This window comes from Euprymna scolopes, chromosome 2 (assembly GCF_053919585.1).
Source record: "Euprymna scolopes isolate OS-2025 chromosome 2, ASM5391958v1, whole genome shotgun sequence".
Lineage (NCBI taxonomy): Eukaryota > Metazoa > Mollusca > Cephalopoda > Sepiida > Sepiolidae > Euprymna > Euprymna scolopes.
In genome coordinates this window covers 193,684,785-193,697,057 of record NC_136483.1, presented here as the reverse complement: position 1 = coordinate 193,697,057, position 12,273 = coordinate 193,684,785, and the positions used below count along the sequence as shown (strand labels likewise).

General features: G+C 34.1%; 2 protein-coding genes across 3 annotated transcripts in view; one reads left to right on the top strand and one right to left on the bottom strand.

The window, feature by feature from the left end:
• LOC145300872 (uncharacterized) overlaps window positions 1–6,819 on the top strand; it is a 92,489-nt gene extending 85,670 nt beyond the window's left edge. The window contains exons 18-21 of the mRNA XM_080144524.1: window positions 3,460–3,528; window positions 6,107–6,186; window positions 6,267–6,357; window positions 6,453–6,819. Coding sequence (XP_080000650.1) covers window positions 3,460–3,528; window positions 6,107–6,186; window positions 6,267–6,357; window positions 6,453–6,587 — 375 coding nt within the window. The 3' untranslated portion in view covers window positions 6,588–6,819. The remainder of the gene's footprint in view (window positions 1–3,459; window positions 3,529–6,106; window positions 6,187–6,266; window positions 6,358–6,452) is intronic.
• Window positions 6,620–12,273, bottom strand: part of LOC145300888 (piwi-like protein 1) — a 105,001-nt gene continuing 99,347 nt past the window's right edge. For both annotated transcript variants that reach the window (XM_080144527.1, XM_080144526.1), the window contains exons 17-19: window positions 9,130–9,303; window positions 7,613–7,760; window positions 6,620–6,985 (exon numbers count right to left, since the gene is read on the bottom strand). In XM_080144527.1, coding sequence (XP_080000653.1) covers window positions 6,869–6,985; window positions 7,613–7,760; window positions 9,130–9,303 — 439 coding nt within the window. In that variant the 3' untranslated portion in view covers window positions 6,620–6,868. The remainder of the gene's footprint in view (window positions 6,986–7,612; window positions 7,761–9,129; window positions 9,304–12,273) is intronic.

Genomic DNA, 12,273 nt, shown 5'->3' with positions numbered 1-12,273 from the left:
GATATTTCAATTCTAATCGATGCCCCTGTTCGTCTCAAGAGGCAATGGACACCACTGTAAAGGTATCTGGGCATTCAATTGTGAGGCGAGGGTTGCGCAATCTCTAACCACACTTCTGAATTTTAGGTCCAGTGGCAAGGAGAGGCCCAAGACCAACTGGAAACAATACCGAGATAAGCAGAGAGCAAATACAGAACCTGGAATTCTCAAATGGTCATTCATTTTAATAATAACTAGGCTTAACTTTGGTGATCTGACAGGAACTGGTGTGTTAACATGATTAAATATTCCTAGTAAAAATCATATTGTTAGAGACCGCCAGATCACAATGATGTGATAATTCCCAGGAAAAAGCTGACCAATATTATGATCAGGTGATCATAATGTCTGGCTCAGCCACAGAAATGTGTCATAATGACATCAATCATCAAGAGAGCTCTGACCCATATTAGAAGTTGGTCAGAACAAAACCTGGGCAAAAAAGGTCATTTGACGATATAAAAGGACGAGAGAGAGAGAGAGAGAGAGAGAGAGAGAGAGAGAGAGAGAGAAAAAAGAAACAGATTTTGCCAGGCAAGATATTTCTGCAGCTCACCCTCCTCCACCTAAACCTACCGCGTTCTGATGTGATTGTCACTTGTATTTTGATGACTGGAAAATAACCAAAGCCATATTTAAATTGTAAAAAGTGTCATTGTATTCATTGAAAACGAAAATAACTTTGTTGATATGGCCAAAAACTGATAATCACAAACTCATTTATATGTGACCTGAGCCGGGCGATGCTGGGTGGCCTCATTGACACAAATTCATGGGAATTCGCACGGTGGAATTCTAATGATGTTTTAAAGAATAAATCTGGTTCTTGATAGATAATCAAAATGATCCCCCCCCCCCAAGAATGAATAGCCAAGAAGTATATACGCCAGAATGAAAGTCATAAAAATAATTCCTAAGCAGAACAGCCAGGACACTTATGTTAATTGACAGACAACCAAGGGTTAATAGCTGCCAAGTAGCTGAGCGTAAATGGAAATTGTCTATGAGAGCCACTTTGATACGAAGTCAGAAATATTGGTTGTTGAAGTACCGCCAGGGTCATAAAATCCGGTCTAAGGAATGTGACAGCCGACGGGGCCTGGTGATTGTGGCTGGACCGAAATAAAATTATTTGTTGATCAGAGACCACCGCGGGAACATGCCAAGGGGACCTGTTGAGTGGTAATTGACCGTGACAACCCGATCTTATTGCCGTGTGGACAGTTATTGCCTTACTGACATGGTAATTTGGTCTGGAATCGTGGAAGGGAGAGTGGTGGGGGCGACGAGGCTCATTGAAACTGGAAAACCCTTTTTTCACTTCAATAATTGTAAAGGTCGTTTTTTATTATTTTCTTTTCTTTTGCGATCAGGCATTCAGAGTTCAGCGGGACATTAATTGGACACCGAAACAAAGGTAGCGGCCGCTCCTTGGTTGGCCACCACTTGTGAACATATTGGGAGAGGTGGGGGTTGTAACCAACCGATATTGTTAAAAATGTGAAAAAAGATTGGAAGACAATTTTGGCCACGTCTTGGCGGCACCCACTTCTGATACACGCGTCTCTGTGGACTGGTTCTTTTCTGTATACTGACGCCAGCCCGTTTGCATAAATAGGCCAATTGTGTATATGCGAATGTAAAGTTGAAAGCAATTATTCTATGTTAAGAAAAGCCAGTTAAGCTTTGACTTTTTTATTTTGTTTGAAAACGCCGTTGTTGAGTGTAGTCTATTTTCAGACGGACAGTTGATAGTTTGGGAGCCGGATCAAAGGTGAGCACAGTGAGCGGACCACGGCAACGGGACAAACTTGACGAGAACACAGGTAACGCCAGAGCGATTGGCATCTATCACCCAAGCCTATGCACCCGAGTCACCCTTCAGGGGTTACATATATATGTAACAAGATTTCAGAAACCAAAGCACCATACTATTTTGTTCAGAAATGAATATCCTTTCACATAATAAACATGATATATTTGAAGAGTTTTTACAAAAGTAATAATATAAATGTTAACATTATGCAACAGACTTTTTTTTATTTGCCCCATGGTATTTAGAAGCAAATCTTTTGTACTTTAATCCCTTGGCAGCCAAATTTTTGGCCAAAATCCAATTAAAAGCTTGCCCCATGTCTGAATACACTTAGTAAAATTTCAAATGTTTAGACCAAAAATTGGCTGAGTAATTTTAGTAGAGACTGTAGAGGTCGAATTTTTTAAAACTTTGACCTCAATTTTGACCCTTTAACATTTGTTTTGGGCCAAGTAACCTACATCTAAAATTTCAAGTGTTTAGACCCAAAATTGGCAGAGGAGTTTGGTAGTTTTCAAAGGTCAAATCGTTGAACTTTGACCCCTTGACAGCCAAATTTCTTACTGAAAACCGATTAAAAAGATTTTCCCAAATCTCAAGTGTGTAGACTGAAAATTGACAGTAGTTTGGTAGGGAAATATATACACACGGACAGACAATTTCACTTTTATAGATAAATGACTTTAGAATCTTATTTAGCTTTTTTTATTTGTCCCCCAATAAATGGAGGGTGGACCTATAAAACTCACCCTTGTTCATTTGTCTTTTTCTCAATAACTACGCCTAGGAATTTTTGCACAAACATTAAACATGATATGAATAAAACAAAGTAGTAGAACGGATTTTTCAGGAAAACTTCAGTTGCTCCCCTAAGGGTGCCTTTCGGGTTAAAATGGCTAAAATTGACACTTTTGTGCTTATTTAAAAAAAAAAAAAAAAAAAAAAAAAAATTGATGCCTTGGATTTTCATAAAACTTTCCGAAAGGTTGTAACTAACTGATTTCTATATAATTTTGTTAGTCTATTTTGAGTTTCTTTTTTTTGCATGGTGCAAAACTCAAATTTGCATATGTTAAGATCTATTCATTTTCACCAGGATTTGATGTGCCCTGGGGACTTTGGGGCTAAATGGGAAGGGGGGGGGGCAAGTGTTGAACTTAGTCATTTTTTTTTTTATGCCTTATTCACTGTGTACTCACGGGGGACTATGCATGCTTAAAAAAAAAAAAAAAAACTTTTAGGCGACTGTATGAATACCCTTAAGTATCACAGCAAATCAGTGCGGCTAGACAAGCACCTTTCCTTAAACAGATTTAATCTACAACCATCGCGTTGATAATTGGCAGATCATATATATATATATAAACGTTACCATCAATTGTAGGTCTGAGTGACAAGCTCACATCCTAAAAAATGCCTCTCTTGAACCCATCATACCATTAACCTTAAATCTGAGTGCAAGTTCCACCCTGAGAAAATCTCTTTACCTGACCACCAACCCTCAGTCTGAGTTGAGATATTTTAAGCAATTTTAATTTTTTCCTGTGTATCGCTACATTAATATATTTTAATATTTTATTTTTTGCTTTTATGTGAAATGCAAGAGAGATGAAAGTCAAAAAGTTTCCTCTGAAGAAGAGTATAGAAAACTTGTACGACAAGAATCAGAACAGGTAAGTTAGAAAGCAACTAAGAACTGGCTTATTGGAGTTGATTTAAGCTCTCTTTCATATATATATATATATTTTTACATGAGGGTTACCACTTGTCAAGGCCCGTAGGCCACTCAGGGATAAGGGTTATTGCATGTACAGTAATCAATGAGATAGTATAGTATAGTAGTAATCATTAGTATTGGGGGTTTTGATAGAGTGTCTTAAGAGGGCGGTTTGTCAGGAATTTGTTTATGTTGGATTTGAAGACATCCAAGTTGTAGTCAGGTGGGAAACAGGCAAGCGGCAGAGAGTTCCACTGGCGTGCAGTTCTAAGAAGCTTTGTTCATGGAATCTACGTTTGGATTTAGGCACAGATAAAGAGTGGGGAAAATTATTGACAGTAGTTTCAGCTAGATGGGTGTTTCTCGTGAAAGATTGGCGAGGGGGGGACAAGAGATTGGAACTCAGACGAGCATTTGCCATAGAAATAACGATAAAACAAAGACAGGCTCGCAATGTCTCTTCTGTGGGAGAGAGGTTGCAGGGAAGAGAAAAGGGCATCCCCCACTAAACCACAAAGTCTATTTTGTACTCTGTCAAGGCAGAATAGGCTGTTTTTAGCAGCTCCTGCCCATATGTGGCAGCAGTACTCCATCCTTGGCTTTTATACAGATAGAGAATTGCATCAGTAGTGAGATATCTTCTGGAGCGGTAGAAGGATCCCACCATTTTCCCAGCGTCCTTGGCAACAGACCTGATGTACGTGTTCCATTTCAGATCAGGAGTAAAGGTCAAACCCAAAAGCTTGTCAAAACATGGAGCCTCCCCAAGACGAGAGCCATCCATTTCAATTGATGCCAGATTGGGATCAGAGCGTTGATGATGTAAAGATAGAAGTTTGATTTTGGATGCATTAAAAGTGACCAGCTACCTCTTCCCCCACTGTAACACGCGCTCAAGATCAGAAGAGAGAGAACTTTGTCATTTATGGCCTTTGATGTGTTGCCATAGATGGTCATGTCATCAGTATAGATGTCAACGAATGATTTAAGTATGTGTTTTGGGAGATCATTGATGTAAAAGAGAGAGTTGGGCCCAGGATGGACTCCAGCATTAATACTGTGGGCTTCTGATTTCTGCCCATTAACCACTACTCTTATGAACCTATTGGAGAGAAATGATTTAATGATTGAGAAAACATTTCCAGTGATACTGTAGCTGGAAATCTTGTGAAGTAGGCCCTTATGCCATACCTTATCAAAGGCTTTCGATATGTCAAGAGCAATTGCCCTGGAAAGGAAGCCTTTGTCAAGAGATTCACTAATCCTATGCGGTATAATCATTAGCACATCTGCTGTAGAATTTGGAATAAAGATTTTTTTTTTTAGAAACTAAAAAAAATATTTCAGATAAAATATTTGTGGAAACAAACGCAAGAAGGCTAAGAGTTTTAAATTTAGTAGTTAAGGTTTTTTGATGGAAATAATGAGGTTTCATAAGTACACGTACAGAGTGTTCCGGGATTTTGTTGGAAACTTTCTTGGTTTTTGCAGGGTAGTTCAGTCTTGGCAGCGAGTAGTCGACTGCCTTTTGTTCGAGGCACCAGAACCATCTTGATAGTCGCTACTCAAATGACCATCTCTCTGCACTCCCCAGACAGTTAAACATCTGCTAGCCACTGCTTTAAAATCTTCATTTCTCCAGCTCATAGCCTTCAAAAAGCATGGGGTTGGTGCTAAAGATTTCTGAATCTAGTGGTAATTATGATAGAAGTCAATGCCAAAATTTTATGTTTTAATTGTTTATGGTTCTCAAATACACAGAAAGATACCCATTGCACCATAACACTAAATACTTCAAATAATTATAGCTGACATGTTAAACAGTCAGACATGTTAAACACGAGATTGCCTCTTTAACAGAATGCTAGTTTGTCGCTGATTACACTCCCAACAAGGGATTGTTTACAGCATGCACCTAGTATTCAAAAATAATTACCATCAAAAACTAATCAAGCTTAATGTTTCTAACTTGTGTGATATCATTGAAATAAGTCATAAAAAGTGTTGTACAAATCTTGCTAAAACTCGAGATTGTTTTTCATGTTGAGCATTTCACAAGTTCAAGTCACTTACACTGGCTTGTAAAAGTAGAAGCTTTTTAATCGGCTTTTAATCAACATTCGTTTGGCAGAAAACACTATCAATAATTTCCTCCACTCTTTATCTGCGCCTTAACCAAAACGTAGATTCCATGAACAAAGCTTCTTTCTTAGAACTGCACGCTTGTGGAACTCTTCCGTTTACCTACTTTCCAGCTGACTACAATATGGCTGTCTTCAAGTCCAATGTGAAGAAGTTCTTGATTAGCCGTTCTCCTTAAACCAATTTTACACTTCTAACGATTACTATATTTTCCTTTTGATCACTATACACTCTTTAACCTTTATCCTCGAATGGCCCCTGGGTCTTGATAAGTGACAATTCCCTTGTAAAAAATAAATCATTTAACTAAAAATAGGGTTGGGATAGGGACTATTACTGACAGTCTTTTTTTTTTTCACAATTTTTAATGAATTTATATTGTCAACTTTCAGATTTCAGAAAATTTGAAGGCAGCAAAAGAGTGGTTTGCAAATAAGTTTGACGAACTGCAGAAACAATTGATAAAATCAAAGTAAGTCACAAATTCAGTAACATCTTTAAAGCACTTCTTATTGACCTGCAATATTAAAAAAATTAAATTTCTATTTTTAGAAAAGTGCGTCAAAATCTGGAAAATGGTTGCCAAGAATGCAGTTTGGTGAAAGAGAATGAAGTTGACCGTACCACAAAATCTTTGTTAAAGGTAAGAAAAGGACAAAACACAATTGAATGTTATAAAAAAAAATAAATAAATAAAAAATATTGTGCCAAATTTGAAATTTTTTTTTTTTTTTTTAGTCAAGCGAGTCCAGTCTCAAAAAGCTGGCTGAATTTGCAGACGAGGCAGATTTTGACACAAAGATTCACTTAACACAAATGCCAGCAGAAAAGATAAAAGAAAAAACTTTAAATTCTTGTAAACTGTCCAGTTAATAACATATTTGAAGATTAAACAAAAGACAAAATTTTGTTGGGAAAAAATAACTATGAAAACTTTATTGAAGAAATGAAGGATGGACATGAAAATATACAAAAAAAATCAAAATGTTTTTGTTTAACAGTTTTAAACAGATCTAAAGCAGTCATTTTCTGCTCAGTATTTAATATCAACTTAAAGATTTTTTTTTAATAAAGAGATCCCCCCTTCCCCCAGAGTGTAGAAAAATAATTTTTTTTCTTTTTTTTTCCAAAAAAGGTCCATTTTTAAAGTGAATTTACAGGTAGAACAGTTTGTCTCGCAAAGCCATTGCAGGTTCCCTGTGAATACTTTGACCAACAAGGAAGGCCAGTTTGTGGGCATATTGGCAAGGAGCTGGAACCCGAATTGTGCCCTGAAGAAAAGAAAAAAGTGAGATCATTATTTTAAAGGAATGCTCAAATATCAGGGCAAAAAAAAAAAAAAAAAAAAAAAAAAAAAAAAAAAAAAAAAAAAAAAAAAGGAAATGTAAATGATTTTGGTGTTTGAGAATAATTTGTGCCACAAAAACTAACTTCCTTCCATTAAATTAAACAGAGAAATAATTAATACTAGCGGAATAACCTAGCAATAACGAGTTGGGGGGGGGGGGTTAAGGGTAAAATCTTTACTCCTCCCATTTTTGGTGGCTGGTTCAAGGAGAGAGAATGAAGAGAAAAAAAATAGGAACAGGCAAGTGATCTGGTTTAGTGTTTTCTAAACCATTTGACTGAAAAGAATTGAGCCATTTTTGTTGTACATGATCCCTAAGCAAACAAAGGGGTAGGTGTCCAGACAGAATCAGAATATGCAAAGTTTGTCAAGACGCAATTTCCAAGTTGTACTTATGCACATAAACATTCCTTTAAAAAAATTGTTAATTCTTAGCAAATAATTGCTACTATTTTAAACATTTAAAAGGGACTATTTTCGCTCATCTAAAATCAATATCACTCAGAAATAAATTTTTTTTTTTTTTTTTTTTGAAATCCAAAATACTTACCGGCCAGTTGTAATACAAGTGGCACATTTTATAAGTCAATTTTTGAAGATGGTCAGGTTTTAGCGCGGACTTATCATAAATCACATTGTAATGTGTTGGAGAGACGGTTCCTTGACGTACGCTTTGAGATATCACAAAAAAGTCATACCTGGAAAAATTAAAGCAAGGAAAAAGATTAAAAATTTGCTCTTTTATTTAGACTGAAAGGTGGAATGTGTGTATGTGTGTGTGTTTGGGGGGGGGGGGCACAAAGGAATATAATTTTTAGAAATTCGTTTTTACTGAAAAACGTTTTTGAGGATACAAATAGGATTACAAGCAATTATTTCCAAATGTGATAGAATGTTAATTGTATAATATAAATTACATGCAAAGTAAAAGGCTGGCTGCCCAACATTGTGTGGCTGTAAAATATGCCCAAATATTTTTTACTTTATGCAATTTCATATTCTGCAATTTATTCAGCCAATTCTCTATAAATTATTATTAGGGCTGTGACAACAGCATATTCTTTTCATTGTTTTTACTCTTTAGTGTATATCCATTAATATTTTATGTGTTTATATAGACTGATGTGGTTCTCGGTTGATCGACTGTCGTATATATACTTGAGGGTCAAAACAATGAAAAGAATATTCTATTGTCACAGGCCTAATTATTATATCGTACCCAATATAAAGAAATTATTTCAAAATTAAAACCTGCCATCAGCTAGAATCCAAGCCACAGAATTTGCTCTCATCTAAGCTAATAACACATGCATATCAAAAAATGTATATTTGCGCATACATAGAACATACATTATGTATGTTAAACCATGCCTGTCAAGTTTCAATTTTTCAATTTGAACAACTTAGCTATTTTTCAGGATAAAAACAGTTGGAATCTTTTCCATAGATCCGAATACCCCATATATCAAGTTTCAAATCTGTAGAACAAAAATTGACAGTAGTTTGGTAGAAACCATTCTGCAGACAAAGTCACTTTTATAATAAAGAGATTACTTACGCCTACATTACTGATTTTTGAATTTCATTTGAAAATTCTGAAACCAACATCCATTAAGAGATTTGTCTTGCATAATAAAACTAACATATCTTTCTTATTCTTATATCCATCTAATTTGCATACTATGTTTTGCTGTGTTCACACAAAGCTGTGTACAATTAGATAACACTAAAAAAGAAAAAAAGTGCCACACTCCCTAAATGCAGTTGAATCAATGAAGAGCAAAAGTATAAATTTTCTTTCAAACAAAACTCAATCCCAGCACTAAACATGCAGTTAGTGTTATTGAATTATCTAGAAGAAAGTATGAGGGGAGATACAAACATTAAACTCTATAATAGATATGGAAAAAAAAAAAAATTATTGGCTGTGTAGTTTTTTAAAATTTATTTTTTACGGCTGTTGCTCAATAGCATAAAAGTTTTCAACTGATGTTGCTCAATAGCATAAAAGTTTTCAACTGATGTTGCGAATTACATTTGTGAAAAAAGATAAACAGTCGGGCTTACCATTCGTTTCTGACAATATCCTTGTCAACCACTGTTCCTGGTAGAGGATTTTTCCATTTGGAATTGTCTCTGAATGTATTTGGCCCTCGCCTAACTGTCTGGCCACGATCAAAGTTTTCCATGAAAAGACGAGTGTTGATCCTCTTTTTCACAACAATACAAGCCATTTTAAACCTGAAATAGAAAACATTTCATGCATTTATAATTACTATTTATTTTCTTTGTAAAACAATTACTTTAAGAACACAACTGGCCTATTCCAACGGGGGGGCTTAAAATTTTAATGACTGACCAACAGCTGAAAGTGAAATACAGTTATTTAACATTAAATGAAGAAAATGTTATTTGAAACTAAAGCTTGTTGGTATCAACAAAACCTCAGCAAGGCAATGTAGTTAAAAACGTGTTCCCATCAAAGACTAGAACTGTTAACAGATTTGTCAGCAAAAGATGTTTAATATTCATGCTTCGACAGAGGGTGAATTCCATGATCGTTATAAGAATAGTTTTCATGTGGAGACGACAGTAAAATAAGAACGACTATGATGCATTGCATAATTGTAATCGGTGCACTTAACTCCAGAGAGGATAAAAAAAATGCAGGTCTGATCACTAGCATTCAAGAAAATATGGAATTTAAATTAGGTTTTTTTTTTTTAATTAAAATTTTTCTTCAAGTATACTCTAACACCAATGCTCACTTGAATCAAGAATTTGACAAAGCTAAATAGATATCAATGCCTTAGATTCTACAATTGAACAAAAAGGTCAATTTCTGGATTAATAAAGCATTTTGTGTCTCTTGCCTAAATAAAACTTTCATAAATTTATTTTATTAACTATTAATCAAATATTACAATAAAAAAGGGAACACTAAAATGAATAAAATTAATATAAATAAATATAGAAATCTAATTTTGAATTATTTTTCTCAACATCTAGTGTTGGAGAAAAAATTAGAATGTTGGTTTTTAAAACTCAAGCAAATATTGATTTGAAAAACTTACTAGTAAGAGCAAAAAAAGTATTGAACCACAAATCGGGAATAAATTATACTTAAGGCAAAAAAATGTAACATCTTTTGAAACTAACCTAACCAAGCGCCTCTTTGCCTTGTTTAGTAGCAATACACATGAAAAAATTAGAATGGCTTAAAATATTTCAATAATGGCATAGATAGAAAGAGCTGGATGAGCTAAGAAAGAATCTTTTTAAATTTTTTAAATCCAATTAAAATTAAGGAAGTTATGACTATTTTTGTGCCTCACACGTTTGGATATTTTTCCCTCTAAGACCATATGCGTTTTGTCACACTTTTTACACTACTTTTTCAGTAAAAATGCTATATCTTTGTTAAAACACAAGATTAAGCAATGAAATTTGCTATGTAAGTGTATTTCTGTGCAAAGAACCAGAATATGCTACTGAAAATCTCCAGAAATTAATGGTTTCCAAATAATCTACAGTAAATGCACATAAGCATGCTGCAATTCCTTAAAAATGCCATGTATCCATTAAAAGAAAAGTTAAAGAACTCAAAGCTGAATTTTAATGCATTTTATGCACAAATAACTGAAATCTAAATCTAGGACTGTTTAAAAATGATTATATTGCAATATTCCTTTGATATTAATGTAGATTAATACCTTCTGTTATCTCTCCCCATCTGACCACCTCTCCAAAATGTTTGATTCTACCTTTGTAAACAATTATGTGAGAACACTTTGAAAAACTTTAATGAAAGATAAACAAAAATTATTTTAAAATTTAATGTAAATGATTTCCCATCTTAAACCATTCCAGCATTTTAGGGCAGTTAACCCATTCTTTTTTCTATGATAGATAAATCCTGGTAGTTTTGTTTTTTTGTTTTCTAAAAGGCGATTGTGTGGTTTTAAGAGTGTCTTTGTGCAATTATGAGGCGGTGGGGAGGTTGCTACTGACTTTGGGTTAATGATACGGCTAAGGGAAATGGTTTTAGAATTGAGAGTGGCGGTTGATTTCACATAAATTTAATGTAAAATAATTCACCATTTTAAACCATTCTAGCGTGTTAGGACAGTTGACCGATTTATTTTTTATGGGAGATTAATCATGTGCATTTTTTTTTTTTAAGGAAAAGTCTTTGGCACTTATGTAGCTTACCAAGGAATTTTATTTGATGAGGAGCTCTGTCACTCAGACTTAGCGTTATTATTAGGGTTAAGATTTTAGGAGGAGGCTTGCTACTTGTACCTAGGGTTAGACGTAAGATTAAGCGTTTTTTTGTTTATTTTAAAGAGTGTCTGACATCTATTGTGAAACAGTCAAAAATAAATGTTATTCAGAAAACGTGACCTTTGATAATGTACAAAGTATTTTTTGTCTCACCTATTTAAATACAAAAAAAAAAAAAAAGGTACTACTTATTGCTTAAAATGGAGAAACAGGAAAGTTTTTCATGAAACGTATATATATATATATATATATAATTATTAAAAACACAAAATGAAAAATGACATTCATAATTATTTAAACTGGGTGAGCGCATTTGAAAACCAAAACATTTCTTGTATAAACATGTATCAAAATATAATTGTAAAGACATTTATTGAAGTCGCTTTAAGGAAATACAATTTTAATATAATACTTTAGTAATTTTTTTGTTATTTATTTCCTACTTCGCTCAGTTTAAAATACTGATTTCTCCCTCTGATTTTAACGACAGGTGCCCGAAAAAAAAAGGCATCTCCATTTTCGGCGAAAAACTGTAGAAATACAAAAAAAAAGTTTTTGTTCCTTCTTTGACAAATATTTAAATATTGATTTTGCATTTTTTTTTTTTTTCGGGTAGATTAGTTTCCATTCAATAATAATCTGCTGAAAACATAAGACGAAAATTGGAAAAAAAATATAAAGGATCGGTACCGCTCGTACACGTGAAGGCAAAAAAAAAAAAAAAAAAAAAAATCATATTTCATATCTTCCATTGTCGTTACAAAATCTTACCGAAAATGCTGTTTTATGACGTTAACATTTTTATCACTTTATTTGCTTAAAACTCTAAAAATATAATGTATATTATTATTTACTAATTCATTTGAAAGTATATTCATTTCCGAACAAAACGGTATTTTGAAAACTTAAAGCGCTTTGGTTTGTAAA